This window comes from Pleuronectes platessa, chromosome 20, assembly GCF_947347685.1.
Source record: "Pleuronectes platessa chromosome 20, fPlePla1.1, whole genome shotgun sequence".
NCBI lineage: Eukaryota > Metazoa > Chordata > Actinopteri > Pleuronectiformes > Pleuronectidae > Pleuronectes > Pleuronectes platessa.
This window is the reverse complement of record NC_070645.1, coordinates 20,187,962-20,208,071: the sequence shown is the minus strand read 5'-3', so window position 1 is coordinate 20,208,071 and position 20,110 is coordinate 20,187,962. Positions and strand designations below refer to the sequence as shown.

Sequence of the window (20,110 nt, the reverse complement as noted above, 5' to 3'; positions counted from 1 at the left end):
TTTCTTTCCTCTTCAAACAAACTGGTGGAAACATCTCGTCCTTGGTGCAGGTAAAAGAACAAAATCACCAGTTTGACATAATGGAAACAAGCAGAAGAAAAGTGAATGAGACATTTACAGTATGAAGAAGAGTCGATGAAGAGCAGAGCATCTTTAAGTCTCTGAGGAAACTGCTCAATACATATTTTACCATATTACAACATATAATACAATAATCTTTTCATTGTTTATCCGAATCTGATAGTAGTTACAGGTTTAGTTTAGGCCAGGTGTAAGTTTAGCTCTAAGTCTAACCTCTTTCTCTCCCTCAACGCACGTTTGCGGTAAACCGGAGCAGAGTGAGACATCTGTCTAACTTACGATCGTTGCTGCTCACCGCTCTGCCCCCCAGTTCCGCCCGGAAGGGAAATGACGCAGGCGCAGAAGATGGCGTCTCCGCAGCCTGAGTGCTGCTGTGGTTCTTCAGCCGTTTGATTCAGAGCCGAGTGCGGGGCGCTCTCCTCGTCTGGCCGCCGGACGAACACGGACATGGCGCAGCGCCGCCCGCCTTCCTGATCCCAGCATCGAACCCGCGGCTTCATGTCCGCAGGAGCCAGAGCTGCCTGGTCGAAGAGGGGCTGCGGGGATTCGCACCGCCGAGGTGAGACGTCTGCAGCCGCCGCTAAGCTAACGCTGCTGCCCGGGTTCAGCAGAGTCAGAGACACTGGCGGGGGCGGGGGCGGGGGGGGTTCTCCACTTGAGATCCAGCTGTGCTGTCACTCCCTGCACGTGAGACACAAACTGCACCCCCCCCCCCCCCCCGTGCAGCGGCAGCCTTTGTTTGGGACGTGCATGTTAGCATGTTAGCATGTTAGCTCTAGCTGCTGGTAGCAGAGAAGCCAGAGGGTGGAGCCACCAAACTGTGTTAAAGTGCCCCCCCCCCCCAACACACACACTGACAGTGAATCACAGACAAAACACAACCTGTGTTCATAATGAAGGTTTACACTGTGTGTGTCAGTAGCATGTTTCCAGCTGCATGTTAGCATGTTAGCTCTGTCAGTCAGATTATTAGCAAACTTCACAAACTGTCAGAGATTCACTCAGATCCCCCCCCCTCCCCCCACGTGCACCGTGAAATATTGACAAATATCGGAAATATTGACACTGACACTTTATACTTTTAATAATTTATCATTTTAACTGAGAAACTAATCTGCACTGAATAAATAAAACTTAGAGGAATGTAGTTCTTCATCCTCTCATATATTTGTCACGTGGTGAAATGATCCCTCGTGAGGAGAACGTAACCAGTTCCTCAGATGACTGTAATGTGTAGGAAGTAGAATGTGGTGTTCACGTGTGTCCGGCTCTCCTTGTTGTGTGTCGTCCAGCTGATGTTTGTGCGTTTCAGAGTGGTTTGCTGTGATGTTGTTGGTCTCTGCTCGTCCTCCACTGTCTCACGGATCTGTTTCCTGTCTCCTCGGCTCAGAACCAGGGAAACACAAACACAGGAGATGTGAGCGGCCCCTTAGCTCTCAGCCATCAGAGCCTGTGATCGGTCGCCCGGGCTCCAGAAGGTACGATTCCCCCTCTGGAGACTTTTCATGTTCCACCTGAACCCCCTCAAACTATCTGCTTTGCCTCATCCCTCTGACTCCTCCTCCACTCACTCACACAGCGGGCTTCCCTTCAGCCCTGTGTTCATGGAGCTGTTTCAGGACGGAGCCTGAAGCCTCGTCAGCCATCGTTCTTCTGACGTGTTCTTCAGAAACACACTGAATCCTCTTCACCTCCATGTTCCATCTCTCCTCTGCTAGAACAAGCTTCTTCTGCTGGAAGTGGTTTTGTGTTTGTTTCACTTGGTTGTTGAGTGAAAGGGTGATTCCAGTTTATTGAAGTTGAGATTTATTAAGTAGTAAAATAAAACTTTACCTGTTAAAGTAATAGTTGAACTCTTGAAAGCCAGCCCTTCAGAATAAATTACTAAAAATGTCCTAAAACAGGTGATCTAGATCTAAACCTGCTTCTAAAGGAAGTGATGGAGATTCTTCTTTGAACATGAAATCTTTAAATACACAACTTAGGGCTGAAGCAGGTTTTGTGTTAACAGACAATTCAGACAATAATTTAAATAAGTTTTCTTCTCACAACCTGTCTGATCACCTGACTGTTAATCTTTGACTCCTCTGACGTCTTTTCATGAATAGAGGAGCAACGATATTTCAGTTGGTGCTTTTCTTTCTCATCTGTGATTGAAATTTTATTCTCTTTTGACAATAGGAGACATTTTAGAATGTTTTTCAAGTTCTGGGAAAATGTACAGTTAATAAATTCAGTGGGGAATAAGGTAATGGATCCAGCTGTCAGATATTCTAAGAACACAATGTTGTAACAAGTGAACTCAAACAATCATCTTACCCGTAGCTCTTCAGGGCTGTTACTAATATTAAAGTTTAAATGATGAATAATATTTACTTTCACAATGAGACCAGGAACGTAACCATCGTGAATTTGAGAAGTGAACAGATTGCTTAGATTCCTCAGTTGAAATACACAATGTGACCAAAGGTGTGTGGAGACCGGTGTGAACGTGGGGTCATGTGTGGGTGTCACGGTGGAAGCCATGAGAAGTTTGCAGAAGTTCTTTCATGTCCTTCTTTTGGGTTAAATAAATGTTGCTTCAGGAGAAGTTCATGCTTTAACGTGGTGGTTGTGTTGGTTTTGTCGTTCAGGTGATTGTCGCACAGCAAAGGGACTTTGTTTGGAGCTACTGGACACAAGGGGCACTGTCCTCTGATTGGCTCGGACAACCCCCACTGACATGCCCGTGGCCAATCAGAGGTGAGTGTGTATGTGTGTGTTCATTCGCTTTTGAAATGTTTGTTTCTTGAGTTTTTTTGTGCATAGAAAATGTATTAAAAATAAATTGTGTTTTTATCTTTTCTCCCAGAGTTGTGTGTGAGTGAGTTCTAAGGATTTTCTCTTTTTATCTTCCACTAAAATGACTGTGTGTCAGCAAAGAGTCAAACTCTCTCTCCCTCTCATTCATCCCCTCAGGTGTGTTATGTCGGGGGCGGATGTGGAGGTGTACCTGTCCCAGGTGCATGATGGGAGTGTGTCGTCCGGCTTCCGGGCGCTGTACGAGGAGCGTTTGCTGCTGGACGTCACCCTGTTGATAGAGGAGCATCACTTCCAGGTACACAAATGAGGCTGAAGACGCACAAACCTGTGTGATGCATGGTGTTGAATCCAGAGTCAAACATTTTATATCACCACCCATCACTCACGAGTTCAGGAAAGTCGTTTTAGGATCAGACTTGAAAATATGAAAGCGCTGGATGTGAGGAAACTTCTTCTGGATTATCATATGTATATGTATTTCCATGCACATTAGGTCTATGTATTATTTTGCTTGTTATTTCTCCTGCAGGCCCACAAGGCGCTTCTGGCCACACAGAGCGACTATTTCCGGGTGATGTTCACGGCTGACATGAGGGAGAGGGACCAGGACAAGATCCACATGAAGGGGCTGACGGCCGCTGGGTTCGGCCACATCCTCCGCTTCATGTACTACGGCTCGCTGGAGCTCAGCATGCCCACTGTCCAAGAGATCCTGCAGGTAGCTCTCTGGAATGACGGGTCTCTGTTCTCTGGACTTTGTTGGAAGTTTGTGTTTCTCCTGTGAAGCAGCAGCACATTGTCCGGGTCAGACATCCTGTAGAGCAGCAGGAGGCGGAGCCTGTAGAGCAGCAGGGGGTGGAGCCTGTAGAGCAGCAGGAGGCGGGACATGATGTATAAATCCTGCTGTGGAAAGATCAGTGTTGTTGTTTCCAGCTCATCCACACCGGAGTCGACCCTCATCACCAGAAGATCTGGAATCTCCTCGTGTTTCCAAGTTTTCTTCTTCTTCTTCTACGTGTTTGGCTCCTCGTCTTCATCCTGAGATATTTGTATTTTACTTTCGTTTTGTTTTACACATTTGCCTCCATCACATATTAGAAACGTCATCTCTGTGAATCTTCTGGACATTTTGTTAACTGACTCCAGAATGTCCAGAGCCTCTGACTCATTTCCCTTCTCACATGCAGCCCCTCTGGAGAACAAGAGATTATCCTGAGTTCAGTGCCGGTCCCAGTGGTTCTGTTTCCTCTCAGTCATGTTTCCTCTTCCTGTCCCGGCAGGCGGCCATGTACGTCCAGCTGACGGAGGCGGTGGAGTTCTGCTGCTCCTTCCTGTTGGCCAAGATCTGTCTGGAGAACTGTGCCGAGGTCATGCGGCTCCTGGAGGACTTCAGCGTGGGCGTGGAGGGCGTCCAGGAGCAGCTAGACAACTTCCTCCTGGACAACTTTGTCCCCCTCATGAGCCGACCCGACTTCCTGTCCTACCTCAGCCTCGAGAGACTGCAGGTCCGATTGTTGACCGAACACACGAAACCTCAAATGACTCACAGCAAAGCACAGCTATAAATACACTCTCAGACATTTGTGATCTTTTAGATGAGACGTCAGCAGGAAGAAATCTTTCTACTTTAGTGTTTGTCTGCAGATCTATCGATAACTACATGTTGATATGTAGTAGTTTAAATCTGATTATTATTATTATTATTATAAACAGTATCACGTCAATGTAGTTCATATGCAAAAAACGTTATTCAAATTCCGTAAAGTGTTTTAAAGAATGTATAGTAAGTGGGATATTTCACAGTAGTGCTGAGCGATATGACTTATTTCACACTTTTAGCTTTGATTACAGTAAATTAATGATTATTTTAAAATGTGAACTTAATGTGCCCTAAATGTTTGACCTTTTTCAATTTGTTTAAATACACGTCTCTTAAACTCTAGAGCGAGTCAAACTAAGTAAACTTCAAGGACTTTTCACGTCCTAATACCTTCTGACCAGTGACAGTGACAGTTTTAAACCTGTGATAACTTTTATAAACCTCCTCTGAACCAGGCGTACCTGAACAGCGACGCTCTGAGCCGCTTCCCAGAGATCGAGCTCTACGAGGCCGTTCAGTCGTGGCTGCGTCACGACCGGCGGCGCTGGCGGCACACGGACACCATCGTGCAGTCCATCCGCTTCTGTCTCATGACGCCCGCCAACGTCTTCGAGAAGGTCAGTGCTGACGCAGACCGAGGCCGAGCTTGTGTGTTGCCGTCTGGCGTGGTCGCCGGTGTCCTTCCTCTCTCCTCTTCCTCCTCGACAGGTGAAGACGTCGGAGTTTTACCGGTACTCCCGGCAGCTGAGGCAGGAGGTGGACCAGGCGCTCAGCTACTTCCATGATGTCAACCAGCAGCCCCTGGTGGAGACGCGCTCCAACCGCATCCGCTCCGTGCGCCCGCAGACCGCCGTCTTCAGGGGGATGATCGGCCACAGTATGGTCAACAGCAAGATTCTGCTGCTGCAACGCCCCAAGGTGACTGGTTCAGTAGGAGGAAGTGTTCTGCTTCCCCTCGTTATGCAGTCTCTCTTTACATAATCTGATCTGAAATCAGTGTGTGACCGGGGCTCAGTAACCAGTGTAACGATCCCTCAGGTGTGGTGGGAGCTCGAGGGACCTCAGGTGCCGCTGCGACCCGACTGCCTGGCCATCGTCAACAACTTCGCCTTCCTGCTGGGCGGAGAGGAGCTGGGGCCGGACGGAGAGTTTCACGCTTCCTCCAAAGTCTATCGCTACGACCCGCGACAGAACTCCTGGCTGCGCATGGCGGACATGTCTGTGCCCAGGTGAGAGCAGCTCCGCCCGGGATGTCTGGATGTATGATTGATTTTCTTGCTGTATTTATGTTAATTTCAGTGTGATGCTTGTTTTTTGTGCAGATACTCCAACATTCTTTTTTATACATAAAAGATTTGTAGACACATGTTCCTGCTCCTTGTTGTTTGCAGGTCAGAGTTTGCCGTTGGCGTCATTGGTAAGTTTATTTACGCTGTGGCCGGCCGCACGCGAGACGAGACCTTCTACTCCACCGAGCGCTACGACATCACAGAGGACCGCTGGGAGTTTGTGGACCCGTACCCGGTCAACAAGTACGGCCACGAGGGGACGGTTCTGAGCGGGAAACTCTACATCACTGGAGGAATCACCTCCTCCTCCACCTCCAAACAGGTGTGTGTGTTCGATCCAGGGCGGGAGGCAGGAGGAGGAGGAGGAGGTGGTGGAGGAGGTGGAGGAGGTGGAGGAGGAGGAGGAGGAGGCAGCTCGGGGGGATCGGACGCACACAGGACACGCACCGGCCGAGGCCCACCGCTGCCCGGCGCTCAGGCCAGCTGCTGGGAGAACAAATCCAAAATGAACTACGCCCGCTGCTTCCACAAGATGATCTGTCACAACGGGAAGCTGTACGTGTTCGGGGGGGTGTGCGTGATCCTGCGGGCTTCCTTCGAGTCGCAGGGCTGCCCGTCCACCGAGGTGTACGACCCGGACACCGACGAGTGGACCATCCTGGCCTCCATGCCCATAGGGCGCAGCGGCCACGGGGTGGCGGTGCTGGACAGGCAGATCATGGTCCTTGGGGGCCTGTGTTACAACGGCCACTACAGTGACTCCATCCTCACCTTCGACCCGGACGAAAACAAGTGGAAGGAGGATGAGTATCCCAGGATGCCTTGCAAACTGGACGGTCTGCAGGTGTGCAGTCTGCATTTCCCCGAGTATGTGCTGGAGCACGTCAGACGCTGCAGCTGAGGTCTGCTCCACTACAAGCCTCCTTTTATAGAAACCAGATGCACTGGTCGGCGACTGCAGCCTCCTGCTGGGAGGTCTGGTGTTACAGGCTCCACCGACCTGCAGGCTTTAAACTAGAGACCAGCTCTCACCCGGGTCAGGAAGAGGTCGACTCCTCTGAACGAAGGCAGCTGACGCTTGGCCTGGTGACGCCACAACACTCAGCTGGAACATTTCAGAATTAGCTTTCTCAGAAAATAATGAAAACTAATCGTGGGGAGAAAAACATGTTTCATTCTGCTGGTTTCTGTTTGGACTGAGGTCAGTTTCCTGTTCTACTGCTCACTGACTGCATCGTGTCAGAATCACTGCAGAAACGCACTGGAAGCGTCAGAATCACTCAACAAGCAAACAGGAGTTTGAGTTCATCAGTTAAACAAACCTGCTTCCATCAACCGAGTCAAACTCAGACAAACATCCTGTTTATCTGTAATCAGTTAAGACTCTAGTTAGCGAAAGCAAAGCACTGAACGCGGCTATTTCTATCAAACAATGTTGAAATAATAAATATAACACTATACAATGAGGTATATAATCTAACTGCAACATTATATACTGTAGTGTAGTTCACTTTAGAGCCTGTTTCCAGATATATGAAGCAGACGGTTGATTTCTTTGCCTCCAGATGTTCAAGTTCAGGTAAATTCAGGTTTCACTTCCAGTGCGTTCCAGCTCCTCAGCCCAAACTCTGCTCGTTACTTCCAGAAATCCACGATACTGTGCTCATGTTCACACGTCTCTTAGCGCCCCCCCCCCCCTCCTTCATCTGTCTCATCGTTTTCAGAGCATTTGTGTGTCGATGAGAGAGTGAGCTGAAAACCCCCCAAAGCCACGTGGAACACGAGGCCTTGTTCTCCACTGGGGGACGAGGGTGTCGCATTAGAACAGAGGAAGGGGCTCGTCTGCCTGCTTCGAAAAGATGGATCTCCGTCTCAGAGCCTCAGAGCTTTACAACCGGTCGGTTCTGTTTGTGTGTCACTGCACAGCGAACCCGAGTGTCTCAGGACGCGGTGAAGCTGGAGACGTTCAGACTCAGCTTCTGAAATTAACCTTCTGGCTGACGGGTCTTTTCGGGAACTGAAAGAGTGTCCATCATAAAATATGCAGCTAGGTAAAATATTTGAGAAACTTCAGGCCTCATGGAAGAACATTTTGATCATAAACTAAATGTTGACTTTTGATCAACAGTCTGAAACCTAAAGATTCAAACTTTCTGATGACATGACAAAGAATAGCAACAGTCTTGACTTTGACTTGAAGGGAACAACCTGAAGTAGGTGACGTTACTCTGTGGATGATACTGGTTGAAATCTGCATTTCCAACAGCTTCTGAAAGTTTGATTTCCTTTTAGCTGTGGAGAAACTGTCAGTACAGAAAGTTCTCCTCAGAACAAAGTAAGAATTGGTTCATCCGAGTCCTTCCCGCCTGAGGCCTCATTTATTTAACCTGGAGACCTGGTCGATACGTTTCAGGCTCTGTGAGTTTGAATTCAACAGCCACCACAACTCAGACCGTTAATCACAGAACAAAATACCCTCCAGCGGTTTCAGATGATCTTTTCCCACCGCTCGGCCGTCAGCTGTTAATTTCAGACTCTGAAATATTGTCGTCAAAGCTTTCCCCTCCTCGCAGCTCCTCGGTCTCCTGCTCCTCGAGCTCCTCCACGTCTCGGACCTGGGCATTTTTATTGATATTTATTTTTATTTTCATGAGCCAACTGTGAAAAGGGCTAGAGCACATGCTGATGCAGCTCCGTCTGTCAGCCGCCTATTTATTTATTTTCTAAGGTATTGCTTTTCACCGAGCTATGCAGTAACAGTTGTAGGTTTATTTATTATTATGAGAATTTCATTGTGAATCATTGTGTTGTTTTTCAAATCGTACCTCGTGCTCTCTCCTCGCTCCCTCGTCTGTCTGTGGCTGACGAGTGGAAACTGTGAGAGACGTCTTTCCTCTGTGAACTGACCAGATCTGAAATGTTCAGAAGCTTCATTAGGACACTACCGACCCAAGCAGCTTTACCTTCTCCTGTATGCAACAAGTTACTTTCACAGGTTTTCATCATCTGTGAAAGTTACTTCCAGATATATCCACCATACATGTTTTAAAGGGATCAGACTTCAGTTTCCTTCTGCTATGAAAACACTCATCTATAAATTCATGAGTCTTTGTTCCACACAAACCTGGAGTCCTGAGCCGCTGCTGCTTTCCAGTGTTGATGTGACGCTGCCTGGGTTCCTGCTCCTTTCCCCTGTGACCCCTCCTCAGTTGACACACGGCACTTCTCATGTTTACGTTTTGGTGACTTGGGGTCAAAAATACTTGAAAGGAAAAACAAGGTTTTGAGAAATGCAGTGAACACAGTGCGGCTGCAGATAAGGATTTCATTGTTGACTCAAACTGTGAAGGAAGTCGGACCTGAGAGGCGAGACAAGTGTTGTGAGGTCACAGTTCCCTTGACCTTTGACCTCCCAAATTCCAATCAGTTCACGCGGTTTCTAAGTGAACGTTTATAAGACATTTGAAGAGATTCCCTTAAAACATCTGTGAGACGTCATGTTCACAATAATGGGACAGAGAGACGGACAACCTGAAAACGTCCCTCTGGTCACGGGTTCTGAGACATTTCCTCGAGTTTCAAATGTTGAGTTGAACAAAATCTTAATATCTGTAATTTACAAAAGCAGCGAATCCTCACATCTGACACTTTAGATCCAGCTTATTTTATTTATTACTTGAAACAACTATTGGATGAAAGGTTCTCCTCGTTGCGTCCTCTGAACTGCACTAACTTTTTTTTCCATTTTAACTTAATCAGCTGGTAAAATATCAAAGTAAAAGGGAAATGAGAGATATTTGACAATGTACTACATTTTCCACAACTTTCAAACACTTTAATACTTTAAAATCCAGTGTACAAGTTGTTCTTCCCTCTTTTCATGTGTTATTTATTTATTATTTTCGTTGAACGTACCCGAGCTCACACTGTCAGCGGCAGGTCTGGTTTAAGAAATGAGCCTTTTAAAACGCCACAGCCTGTTTTCTCATGTGTCACTGTATCTGCTGCCATTTCCATGAGCATCGCTCTTCATCCTCTCCTCCTCCTCCTCATTGTCGCTGTGTGAAGAAGAAACATGTAACCGTCACAGTTCTGCTGTCCTGAGTTGAGGGACATTCAGTCCTAGTTCTTTAGTTCACCAGTCTTCAGTCCGTCAGTAGGAAAACAGAATAGAGGAATCAAAAATACACATACCTTGCTACAACGACTGTATCCGAAAAAGAAAGTAAAATCAGATTAACATATCTTATAATCTGAGTAGAAACTCTTTGGAAACGATTTGTAACTTTCCAGAAATAAATGTTCATATTGGTCAACTTTCAGGTGGTTTCTCTGTTTTATTCATGTCTGTTTTCTGGGTTTTCTCATGATTATTTATCTTGTTTTATTCGTTTCTGAATCTTATGTTTGTTTATAACTTGATTCTGTCGACAGCAAGTTATCAAACTATAAATCGAAGAGTTGATTTTCGTATCTTTAAAAACTAAAATAACAGTTGTTCAAAGGGTACGTTGATCTCATACAGTGACACTGAAAATAGAAACTCATAACACAGATCTGATCATTTTTATCTTGATTAAACAAAAACATTCTGTCCACAATTCATCATGATTTAAAACAAACTGCAGATCTCACCAGGCAGGAATCTCTCTGACGTGACATTAATCCCAACACATGTTAGACCTCGACAGAGAGATTCAGTTTGAGGTCATTTATATGATCTACAGGAAGTTCCACAAAGTATAAATAGACTTTAAGAAGAATAAAAGAATCAGTTTTGGTGTGACTGTTCAGTTCAGTGACTTGCAGTTCCCGCTCCGGACCAGCCGGGGGCGCTGTTTCACCTCCTATGCTGTTTTCTTCTCTGACAGCCGAAGAGGAAGAAGAGGGAGAAGAAGTGAAGAAGAAGAAGGAAGATGTCCTCTGTGAAACTGGTAACTTGTATTCAGACATTTGAACCTTTTGAATGATATTTAGTTATAATAAAGTTTCTGTAATTCAATGAAACGGACTCACAGCGTCACGCGGTGACATGTGATCAGTGACAGCGAATCAGACGAAGCCAACACATCTTTGGTTAGCATGTGGCTAGCTGCTAGCTAGGCAGTGACACAGAGTTTATCTCTAATAGAATCGATTAATCGTTGATCGTGTTCGAATCCCGATGTGATGAACGTGTTTAAAGACGCGTCACGCGGCTCTTCTGCCTCCTCTTTAACCGGTACATGTGTTCTGTCGTGCGGCCGCCAGGGGGCGCTGTGCATCGCAGCTCCGGGGCTGGCGGGTCTGTTGATCGGCTCCGTGTCCGCTGCTGCTGCCGCTGCGGAGGGGAAGAAGAAGAACTCCCAGCCGCTGCTGAGCCTGGATGAGGTGGGTGACTGACAGGGGGGGGGGGGGACTTTAACTACTTTAAGAAAGTGCTGATATTAATTGTATATATTGGTATATATCAACAAGCCCAGGTATACATGTCACTCATTAATGGCTGTAATATCACATTCAGTGTCTGTTTAAAGATATAAATATGTGTGTGTTTGTGTTGTGTGTGTTTGTTTGTGTCGTGTGTGTTTGTGTGGTGTTTGTTCATGTTGTTTGTGTCGTGTGTGTTTGTTTGTGTCGTGTGTGTTTGTTTGTGTCGTGTTTGTTTGTGTGGTGTTTGTTCATGTGTGTGTTTGTGTCGTGTGTGTTTGTTTGTGTCGTGTGTGTTTGTGTGGTGTTTGTTCATGTTGTGTGTGTTTGTTTGTGTCGTGTGTGTTTGTGTGGTGTTTGTTCATGTTGTGTGTGTTTGTGTCGTGTGTGTTTGTTTGTGTTGTGTGTGTTTGTGTGGTGTTTGTTCATGTTGTGTGTGTTTGTATGGTGTGTGTTTGTGTGATACTTCCTGATCCTGTGTTATTGTTGTGATCAAGTCAGAGTTTGTGACTTTAGTTTTTCTTGCTGTGCGAGTTGAAGGCTCCTTCGTCTTCTCTCCTCAGCTCGTGACCTTGCTTCAGATGGTTGTCTGTCCTAACGTCTTCCTCTTCACTGCTCAAGTGTCCCCTGTCCTCACAGTGTTGTCTTTGTCTCAGCTGCCTTCTCTCTACACCTCACCTGAGGCCGGGCCCGTCGGCGCCGAGCCAGACGTCAGCCCATTGGAGCAGAGCGTCGCCTCCCTGAGGAAATGGGCGGAGCCGTACACGAGCCAGTGTCAGGTGGGTCCGGTGCTTCTCACGCCCGAGAAACGTTTCTAACAAAGAGCTTGTGACTTCACATTCTCAGATTTAAGCCCCCCCCACTCAGATGGAACATGAGTAAATTAACCAACTTGTTTTTGTTTTTCTTGTTTCTCTTGTTTTTCTTGTTTCTCTTGTTTCTCTTGTTTCTCTTGTTTCTTTGCAGCAAACCAGTCAGGCTGCGATGGGGAAAGTTGAGGTGGGTGACGGCTAAACGCTAATTAAAGAGTTTTATCTCTAACTGTTGTTGCTGTTTGGTCATGTAATAATAAGTTTAATGTGCATATCTATGACACATTTTTTAATCTGATAGTTAAACTTTTCTGCAGAAAACCCGTCCAAACAATCTCTTATGAAGTTTATTGCTTTTTCCTTTATTTACATATTGAAGTGGTTCTGTATTTTTAACCGGGAGCTTTAGCTTCTCTCGTAATTTTTTTAATCTCTCAATATGGATGATGGGTTGTTCCTTTCATTTCTCTTAATGTCTCTGCTCCACATGTGACTTGTCTTCATTAGTGAAGTCTATAAAATGTTCCACCTTCTCAGAGTTCACAGTTTTACTGAACCAAAACCAAAACATCTCAAATCCGAGACTTGACCCATTATTTGTGCCATGAGAGGTCTTCATAAATATATAGAAGCCAAAGGAAGTCAGTTTTCTTGTGCATGTTGAAGCTCAGTGTGTCATCAGATGAACGTAACCTGCTCTTCTGTTCGACTCCCTCTGCTCCGGCTGATGATCTCTACCTGCAGCATGTGTACAAGACCGTGGAGCCTTCGGTCAACTCGTCAATAACCACAGTCACAGGTGAGACAGTCACATTCAAGTCAGTGCAGCGTGTGACTTAAGAATCATCAGTTATCATGAGACGCTTCAGAACCTGATCAACAAATCAGATATAATGAACCTTTTTTTTTAATTCAAGCCTTTAGTTTAATAGTTTAATTTAATTTGTATTGTTAACCACATTTCTTTTCCTCTGGCTGCTGCCCTCCTCCTCATCACTTCTTTCTTTGATCTATCAGGCGTGTACCAGTTCCTCAGTGACCCCCCCCCCTGACCTCTACCCCAGTGTGGCAGCGGTTGGTTTTTCTGGTTTCCTGGGACTTTACTTGGCCAAAGGTAACTTGTCCACGTTTGACCTTCATTTAAAGTAATAAACTTTACCTGACAGTGAAATGAACCCTTACAACACATTGTCCTCAAGTTACCCTCAGTTAACACAGGACGTGACAAAGTTCTGTGTGTCTCCTTGAGATTAATTATTAAATCAAAGTTGTGTAAACAACAGACGAGGAGCAGACGTCTCCTCCCGTCTCACAGCAGCCGTTACACCAGTGTTCTCTCGTTTCAGGCTCCAGGGTGAAGAGACTCTTGTTTCCAGTCGGACTCATGGCTCTGAGTGCGTCCATGTTTTACCCTCAGCAGGCCGCAGCCTTGTTAAAGGTGTGTTTGTGTTGTTTTTTTGTGTTATGTGTGAAAACATGTCTCATCTCCTGAAATGTCACAGTACATATCGACTGGCTGTGACACAGAGCTCCAATTAGGAACCTGCGTTGTTAGGAAATTAATCTTCATATTCAAGTTATTCCTCCACCCCGAACGATTCTGGGGAATCAAATATTTAGGATATTAAAAGAGATTTGAGAAATATGTCAGAATATGTTATTTTTACAACTACCAGAAATCATTACATTTCAAACCACCTGATTTGTGTGCTATATATACAGTCTATGGCTGTGACACAGATTTTCTCCACCAGTGTCTCACTGGTTCATGATCTTTATGATGGGTTTGGACCTGCAGCCCCTGTGCTGTGTAGTTAAATGATGTGAAGATCCCATTTCTCCCATTGTTAAAGTCTGTTCTGACTGGTGTGTTCATGCTCACTGTCCGTAATGACAAACGTGGGCTGTGAGGATGTTGGGATCAAAAGTATTTGACGAGTTCATATTAAAAGCTACTGTTTATTATAATAACGTGATTAACTTGTGTGTGTGTTTGTGTAATGATGATGCTTGTGTGTCGACCAGGGGAGTCGAGACTCGGCGTTCACCTGGGCTCAGCACGGCCGAGTCACGCTGGAGACTCTGTGGAAAGAACCTCCGTTCGGTAAAAAGAAGGTGAGTCTTCTTCACTATTTAACGTTTGTATTCATCTCTGTGAATGTGTGTTAGTGGTTTGTTGTTGTTATGGCCTCTCTGATTGTTGTGTCTTTTTATTTTGAAGAAGTCTGAGAAGAAAGAGCAAACAGAGAGCAAGGACTCGAGCAGCTGAGGCTACAGACGTCCAGCTGCCGGTGACTCACTCACTCGTACGAACTTGTTCTTTAGGTTCATTCTTTGAATATTTTAATGTGAGCGTCCGACCGGAGCTTCAGATTCTGACCTGCTGCTGAGTGTGAGTGTGATGGACGACCCCGTCCTGAGCGCTGACGCCTGTTCTATGAACAAACTCGTCACACGTCTCTCCTCTGTTCACATTCCATTACATCCCCCCCCCCCCCCCCCCCATGTAACCAGTCCCAGCTTCTTTATCACTGACTTCAGCTCCTCCAGTTTCTATTTAATCAATCAAACATCTCAGTGTTTTTAGTTGTCAACAAAACATCTGTAACATCTGCCACCAGCAGATAAAGAGCAGTCACACTTAAAAAAGTATTGAAAAACATAAAAATAAAATAAAATTTAATCCATTAATCAATAACCACATAAAGAATATATATGATGTTATATTTTATGTCACAGCTTGAAAGTCGCACTGAAGAACTTTTTCTTTTGTCATTGACCTTTTTTATTTATAATTGTTATTTGCACTCGTGAAGGGAACGTGATGATTGATAAGTATTGACAGAAGGAGTTTCCCAGTTTCCACCACAGCTCCGGACTGGGTTTATGTTCTCAGTCTTTTTTTTATTTGTCTCGTAAACGTTTCGCTTGTTTCACAAACAAGGAGATCGACGAGATGCTATTGGTCAAGATTTAAACTGAAAAACAAGCTGGAGCTGAGCAGGGGAAGAAAAATACAACTCATATAATCCCAGTGTTGTAAATCTGGAAATGGAGCTTTTTTTCTTTGGAGATATCACCGGCTGTGTTTATGAAGGAGAGTGTTTGTGCTCTGAGGAAGAGGAGGAGGAGGTGGTTGAGGAGGAGGAGGAGGAGGAGGAGGGGGGGGGCACTTGACACTGTGTCACTGTCCGCTCGGTTCAAAAGAATATTTTCTGAAGTTCATTGATTCGTTCACACTCGCGTTGTTCACTATTTATTTGCCTTGCCATTTGCTTTAAGTTGCATTCCATATAGAATTTAATTATTAACAAACTGGATGAGACTGTGATTATTGTCCATGAGTGAAATACACTGTATATACTTTGTGAGGATTTAATCTGAACGTCATTAAACACAGAATTAATCTGAGTCGACTTCTGTCATGAATTCTTTATCCTCGACTCACATTCAACTCCTCGGCCAAGTTTCCTTTCGTGTTAAGAGAAGTTAAACCCCAGTGAGCGGATTAGCAGTTGACCTAACGTGAGCACACACCTGCCTGTAAGCTCGTAAACACGCTGGTGACCAGTGCTTTGACTCTGAAGAGACTCGAGCTTCGGACCAGAGGAGTCGACTTTATCCTCAACACTTGAACTTCTTGAAATTCAGAATGAAAGTCCGACCATCCACCGCATCAGTTCCTCTTTAACTCACAGAAACTTGACTGCTGAACAACACGTCACTGGATGTGACCACACGACCCTGAACGCAGCCGAAGCAACTTTAATCAGCTGATGTGAAGTTTGAGCAGACGATTGGGATTTATCTCAGAAGACAACTCAGCAGGGAGGAAAGAGTTGAGAGGAATGACTCAGCAAAAAATCACACGTGTTCACAAAACATCAAAATCATGGAATTGTGAACTTTTCTCAAATATGACAACTGTGGTTTTTCTGTTCTCTTGTTTCCCCAAAATATTAGTTTGTATTTTCTGTAACTTGAGTCCAAAGACCAAAGAGATATATTTTCCTGTGAGTTTAAAATGAAACATTCTCTCATGCACACAAGATAAAAACTCATTCAACATAAGTAATATGACCTCTTTGGATTTAAACCGGATGCCTTCATCTCAAGCTTCTGTTGGTTCCAAGTGTTTAAAGCAGCTTGAGACTCTGACTCATCATTTAAATGTATTTAAGTCAAAGGGAAATTGTCTGGAATCCACCAGGACACGTTTCACTTCAACACGAAAGAGGAACTTCACGTGACCAGTGTGTCAGCGTTTTTAAAGAAATGATGAAGTGGTGTAAGTTTCACAGGTCATCCCCATCAGACGACTATAATGACTAAGATTATGTTTCATGAGACGTGTCTAACAAACTGGAGTTATTGTTTGATTTCCAGCTTTTTCATCATAATCGATCTTAAACAGGACCAGCTAATATCCATGAAATGAAAACAGTGAGTTCAGACTGATCACTGCATTGAAGTGTGACCCATTGTTACTCAACTGGAGGGAACTGGTTTACGATGCAGAGGAAGAGTCCAGGTTCAGATAACAGCTCCAGATCCATGAGGTCCTTCTGAGGTCAGATTGTTAGTGAACGCAGGTCGAGTTGGTTGTGTCGACACAAACGATGTGAGTCCAAAAGAGTTTCACTAAAATGTCTTAAAAGAACTTTGGGGAAACTTCAGGAAAACCAAGCAGGGCCTCTAATCTCAAATGAGTGATGGTGTAATAGATTACTGGAGCTCTACAAGGCATCAGAACTGTTAGAAGGGATTACTTCTCTACCCTGAACTCCCTCGGGTCTGTTTAGCTTCTGATGAATCTGGACATTAGGTGTTAAGTCTGAATTCTCACTTCTGATGAATCTCAAGCAGCTTTTTCACTGTCTAACTTTCTTTTTTACCGTAGTGATTTTTTTTATTGTTTGAAAATGTGTTTTTGTGTTTCTCTGAAGTTGAACATTATCTGCAGAGTGAAACTTTGTGTTGTGATGTCCATTTGGGTTTTGTAAACTTGTGCAGCTGCTTTAAAAGATTGGAAGTTTAAATATTTGCAAATTAAACTGAATCTGAATCCAGCAGTTTGACTCTCGTACAGAATCACGAGACCAGGACGTGGGATCGGTTATAGTTTTATTGTAAAGTCATGGAAAGTCTTCCCTGCACATCAAATGCATCAGCACTAACAAAGAATGAACATAAGCTATTCAGCGCAACATATTAGAAACGTGATTAAGCAACACACGTGAACTAAACACACAATCATGTTATAGTGAAACAGATTTCCCCTTTTTAAAAGCTGAACTTGTTTAAAGGAACCCTGGTCTGAGTGGAGGACAGCAGAGGAGCCGGACACGCCCTCAGGTGTCCTCGTCCCCCTCCTCTGCTCCGCTCGCTTTCCGTCATTCCTCAGCCGGAGTGGCCATCTTGACGAGGCTGTCCTTATCAAACCTGAACAGCCTCCAGCCCTCCTCCTGGGAGAGGTCCTCGGCACCACGCCCCTTGTAGAAATTGACGGACGACTCGTTGTTCTCCGCCACCACAAACATCATGCCGGAGCAGCGTGTCTTCATCGCCAGCTGCAGGGGGGACATGGGGGAACTGTTGGACATTTTCCTCCAGAATGCGTTGATTTTTCTATTTTCACGTAAATTTTTAGAAGAGATAAAATGTTTTTCTTCTCCAACTACAAACTTGAAGACTAATATTTGTCCTCATTTGAAAAACGAGGATATAAAATAGAGTCCTCGCCATATTTTTACTATTGGCTCTTTAAGAACAAGCAGAAAGACTTAAAAATATAAAGAAATGTCTTATTTTACTTATATCCAACCAGCTTATTGGTTGTACAACTACCTGCGGATGTGTAATGTGTGTTGGATTGTTATTCATTGATGCGATGTGACAACATAAGAAAACCTCCAAACAATAAATGAACTGCACTTGGGAATACAACAAAGTGTTAACTCCTGATATCTTTAGAACCATACTCACATCACTGAGGTGCCGCAGGATATCGGAGCCGATGCCCAGTCCTGGAAAAGAGGGAAATGGGGTTTTAAAGCAGGAAGTAGCTGAGATGTGTTTAAACTGTAGACGACTCCAGGAGTTGTTTTTACCTCTGTACTGATCCATCACGTAGAACTCCTCCAGGTAGAGCTGTTTACCAACCCAGGGGTCATAAGTAAAGTAGTACATGGCAAAACCCACCACTTTCAGGCCTGAGGGAGACATGGAAGTTCAAGAGATGTTACTATGTTTGTTCTGCCTTCAAGGAGGGAGGAGAAAGAGCTCAGATATGATTCATGATTCATTCTAAAACCTTTTTAAATAAATGGTTAATAGTTTGTTCTGTTCCTCACGACCAGCCTCTGTCTAACATGCCGCTGAAAACCTATAAAGATGTTCTATCCCATTGTTAGCATACCTAGCAATCATTAGCTCAGAGGGATAGCTTTGCCTTTTTATGATACTGCTTGAACTTCCTCATATTAAAATCTCTGCTACGTACCATCACTACTTTTCTCTTGGGTTTCAGCGATGATGCAATGGTAAAACGGGGTTTCACCAAAACCATCTTCAAGGAGATCTGCAAAGGAGAAACACTTTTTAAGCACGAGTAGAAAACTGATAATTGGAGCGTGAGAAAAGCCGGAGGTTTAAAAACAACTCACCTTTTTCAGTCAGTCTCACCTGGTGCTCCATCTCCTCGTATTTAGCAAGTTCCTGAAGAGAAGAAGAAACAACAGTGTTTACATCTACTACTGAAATCATAATTAATGTCCGTTAATCGATTAATTGGTCAAAACAATACAGTAGTACACTTTATTAAGGCCAATATTGATATTTGAAAATGAAATAAATCATTTAAATGTGTTTCTGGGGAAGGGATTTTAGAGCTGAAAACAAACATTTGAGTTGAAAGTGAGTCATTTAATTAAACATCTTGATTATCAGTTGCAAACTCGGATTGTATCTGATATATATATATATATACACATCTGTTTATGCGAAGTCATTCAGGGTTTATAAAGCAGGACTTATAGCCTTTTATAACTCTAACCCTTCAAATGTCTAATCTTACTTCAATAACCAGATAATTAAACTACACTTCTGAACGTGCAGGTCATGTTGAGGCTTCGTTGAATGTGTCTCATCAATCAGATCAGTTTAACCTGATTCATCGATGGGAGAAGTCGAATCAAATGTCTCTTCTGGTCTCTGAGTGGAGACATCTTGTTTTTCAACCTCTGGTAAATCACTCGGGCCTTTGAGGATAAAACAACAACAGAGACAATAATACTAATAAAGAATCTGATCGTCATTATGCTGCTCGTGTTGATGTGTGTGTAAGTGTGTCACATCCGTGGTTACACAACCAACAGGTACAAACCCTGGGACGGAAGTGGTCTGGGCGGAAGGGACACCATATTTGGATGTGAGCGGAGAGCTTGTAAACAAAGGCCGTGGACAGACGGAGGATTTCCGGGTGTTTGTCCCACATCCTCCTGCTCGACATCCAGAGTTCTGCACCCACCACCTCGTCACCTCAGCGCCGCTAATCAATGTAATCCGTCGGTTTGAGGCCTGGCTGACTTCTTTCGTCGGAGCTAGCTGTGGCTAACTGAGCTAGCGGAAGCTAACTGAGCTAGCTGGAAAATAACTGGGCTCGCTTAGGCTAACTAAGCTAGCTGGAGCTAACTGAGCTGGCTAAATATAACTGCGCTAGATAAGTGAGCTAGCTTAGTTCGGACCCGGCAGCTGATTTCAACCCGGGCGACCTGCCGTGCAGTCGAACCCTCGTTTCCGGTGTGGCCCACCTACCTTCACCAGTCGTAATATATCAGACACGTCCCTTGGTTCAGCCTTTCGCAGCGTATACTCCATTTTCTCCTTTTACTCTTCTTTCCTTTCGTGAGAAGTCCTCTGTATGTGAAGTGAAAGATCAGATATTTCTTCATTCGCTTCTCAGTGGCTTTTCCCCCACAGTCAGCCTCGGGTCCGGACGCGCACGTCGAGTCAGGAACATCCAGTAAGAGTCGCCCTCGGCCGGGTCGCTGCCGTCGAAATATCCCCCTCTTTTGTTTACATCACCGCTTTTATACCCGGCTCCAGAGGCGAGCCGA

General features: G+C 44.8%; 2 protein-coding genes and 1 pseudogene across 4 annotated transcripts; 2 read left to right on the top strand and 1 right to left on the bottom strand.

Annotated features, from left to right (window-relative positions):
• The first annotated feature begins 429 nt into the window (after positions 1-429).
• On the top strand, positions 430-10,092 carry klhl15 (kelch-like family member 15). 2 transcript variants are annotated; one of them, XM_053412734.1, is made up of 10 exons: positions 430-640; positions 1,472-1,559; positions 2,715-2,823; positions 3,040-3,178; positions 3,413-3,601; positions 4,164-4,388; positions 4,939-5,100; positions 5,192-5,401; positions 5,522-5,712; positions 5,875-10,092. In XM_053412734.1, the coding sequence occupies exons 3-10, from the start codon at positions 2,804-2,806 to the stop codon at positions 6,671-6,673; spliced, it is 1,935 nt and encodes a 644-aa protein (XP_053268709.1). In that variant the 5' UTR covers positions 430-640; positions 1,472-1,559; positions 2,715-2,803; the 3' UTR covers positions 6,674-10,092. The 2 variants fall into 2 exon arrangements, with proteins under 2 accessions (XP_053268709.1, XP_053268710.1); XM_053412735.1 differs by lacking the exons at positions 430-640; positions 1,472-1,559; positions 2,715-2,823 and having other exon boundaries at positions 5,875-6,114; positions 6,187-10,092.
• A 563-nt stretch (positions 10,093-10,655) lies between these two features.
• Positions 10,656-14,486, top strand: LOC128425524 (MICOS complex subunit MIC26-like; annotated as a pseudogene).
• A 2,614-nt stretch (positions 14,487-17,100) lies between these two features.
• Positions 17,101-20,072, bottom strand: LOC128425523 (diamine acetyltransferase 1). Of its 2 annotated transcripts, XM_053412156.1 has the most exons (6): positions 19,809-20,072; positions 18,659-18,710; positions 18,496-18,573; positions 18,104-18,205; positions 17,979-18,019; positions 17,101-17,563 (listed from the first exon to the last, which is right to left on the bottom strand). In XM_053412156.1, the coding sequence occupies exons 1-6, from the start codon at positions 19,869-19,871 to the stop codon at positions 17,387-17,389; spliced, it is 513 nt and encodes a 170-aa protein (XP_053268131.1). In that variant the 5' UTR covers positions 19,872-20,072; the 3' UTR covers positions 17,101-17,386. The 2 variants fall into 2 exon arrangements, with proteins under 2 accessions (XP_053268131.1, XP_053268130.1); XM_053412155.1 differs by having other exon boundaries at positions 17,979-18,205.
• Positions 20,073-20,110: the final 38 nt, after the last annotated feature.

Excerpts from the sequence above, each read along its gene's own strand:
- klhl15 (XM_053412734.1), top strand. The coding sequence starts at position 2,804 with ATGCCCGTGGCCAATCAGAG. Across the intron at positions 3,179-3,412 it reads TAGAGGAGCATCACTTCCAG|GCCCACAAGGCGCTTCTGGC; the intron begins GTACACAAATGA and ends TTTCTCCTGCAG. Across the intron at positions 5,101-5,191 it reads CCGCCAACGTCTTCGAGAAG|GTGAAGACGTCGGAGTTTTA; the intron begins GTCAGTGCTGAC and ends CCTCCTCGACAG.
- LOC128425523 (XM_053412155.1), bottom strand. The coding sequence starts at position 19,871 with ATGGAGTATACGCTGCGAAAGGCTGAACCAAGGGACGTGTCTGATATA. Across the intron at positions 18,711-19,808 it reads ATATATTACGACTGGTGAAG|GAACTTGCTAAATACGAGGA; the intron begins GTAGGTGGGCCA and ends TCTTCTCTTCAG. Across the intron at positions 17,564-17,978 it reads TCCTGCGGCACCTCAGTGAT|CTGGCGATGAAGACACGCTG; the intron begins GTGAGTATGGTT and ends TCCCCCCTGCAG.